This window comes from Citrus clementina, unplaced genomic scaffold (assembly GCF_000493195.1).
Source record: "Citrus clementina cultivar Clemenules unplaced genomic scaffold, Citrus_clementina_v1.0 scaffold_3, whole genome shotgun sequence".
In the NCBI taxonomy this organism is placed as follows: domain Eukaryota; kingdom Viridiplantae; phylum Streptophyta; class Magnoliopsida; order Sapindales; family Rutaceae; genus Citrus; species Citrus x clementina.
The window spans coordinates 32289359-32290111 of record NW_006262339.1 but is presented as its reverse complement, the minus strand read 5'-3'; the positions used below and the strand labels follow the sequence as shown (position 1 = coordinate 32290111).

At 36.8% G+C, this 753-nt stretch overlaps 1 protein-coding gene across 1 annotated transcript in view; it reads left to right on the top strand.

Annotated features, from left to right (window-relative positions):
- The window catches only part of LOC112099875 (probable RNA-dependent RNA polymerase 1), a 7689-nt gene that overhangs the window by 3725 nt on the left and 3211 nt on the right, over positions 1-753 (top strand). The window contains exons 3-4 of the mRNA XM_024187379.1: positions 312-463; positions 624-671. Of these exons, the coding sequence (XP_024043147.1) occupies positions 312-463; positions 624-671 (200 nt within the window). The remainder of the gene's footprint in view (positions 1-311; positions 464-623; positions 672-753) is intronic.

The window sequence follows — 753 nt, the reverse complement described above, 5'->3', positions numbered from 1 at the left end:
AATTCCTTCAACCAGAGCTTTCTCCAAATTTGAATTACACTTTTAATTTGCATTCTTGTTATTTTAATTTGATTTTTATTATTGTCAACAAAACCCTCATTTTATGTTTTATGTTTTAAAAGGATTTAAATAATTACCGATCTCTGTGGACACGACCCTGCTCAATCACTATACACAATTTATTTAGAGTAGAAATTTATTTTTGTTGGCTTCGACAACCATCAAAATTTGGTGCCGTTGCCGGGGATTGGTGTAATTTATTTAATCATTTTTACGTTTTACTTGGTGTATGGTTCGTTCTTCTAGTACAGGTACACTTTCGTTTGATCTTGAAATTGAGAAGACAACTCGCCAGTTGAGACAGCAGACGAAGCGAGCTAAGCAACGATCCTCGTCGCCTTTGCTTTCTGAAACAGATACGGTGCCTGATTTAGTTGAATTATCTAGCGATTCGGAAGAACAAGTGATGGATAGAGCTGCACCTGTAGAAAGAACTCTTAGAGAGTTAGCTGAACCAGACTTGAATCAGCAACCACTCTGCATTCAATATGTAGACTTGGAGGTAAATTTTGAATTAAAGTCTAGTCTTATTCATTTATTACCCAAGTTTCATGGTTTTGCAGGTGAAGATCCTCATAAACATTTCAAGGAGTTTCATGTTGTGTGTTCAAGTATGAGGCCACAAGGCGTGACTCATGAAGAGTAGATTAAGCTGCGTGCTTTTCCGTTCTCTATAGATGGGTTAGCTAAAGA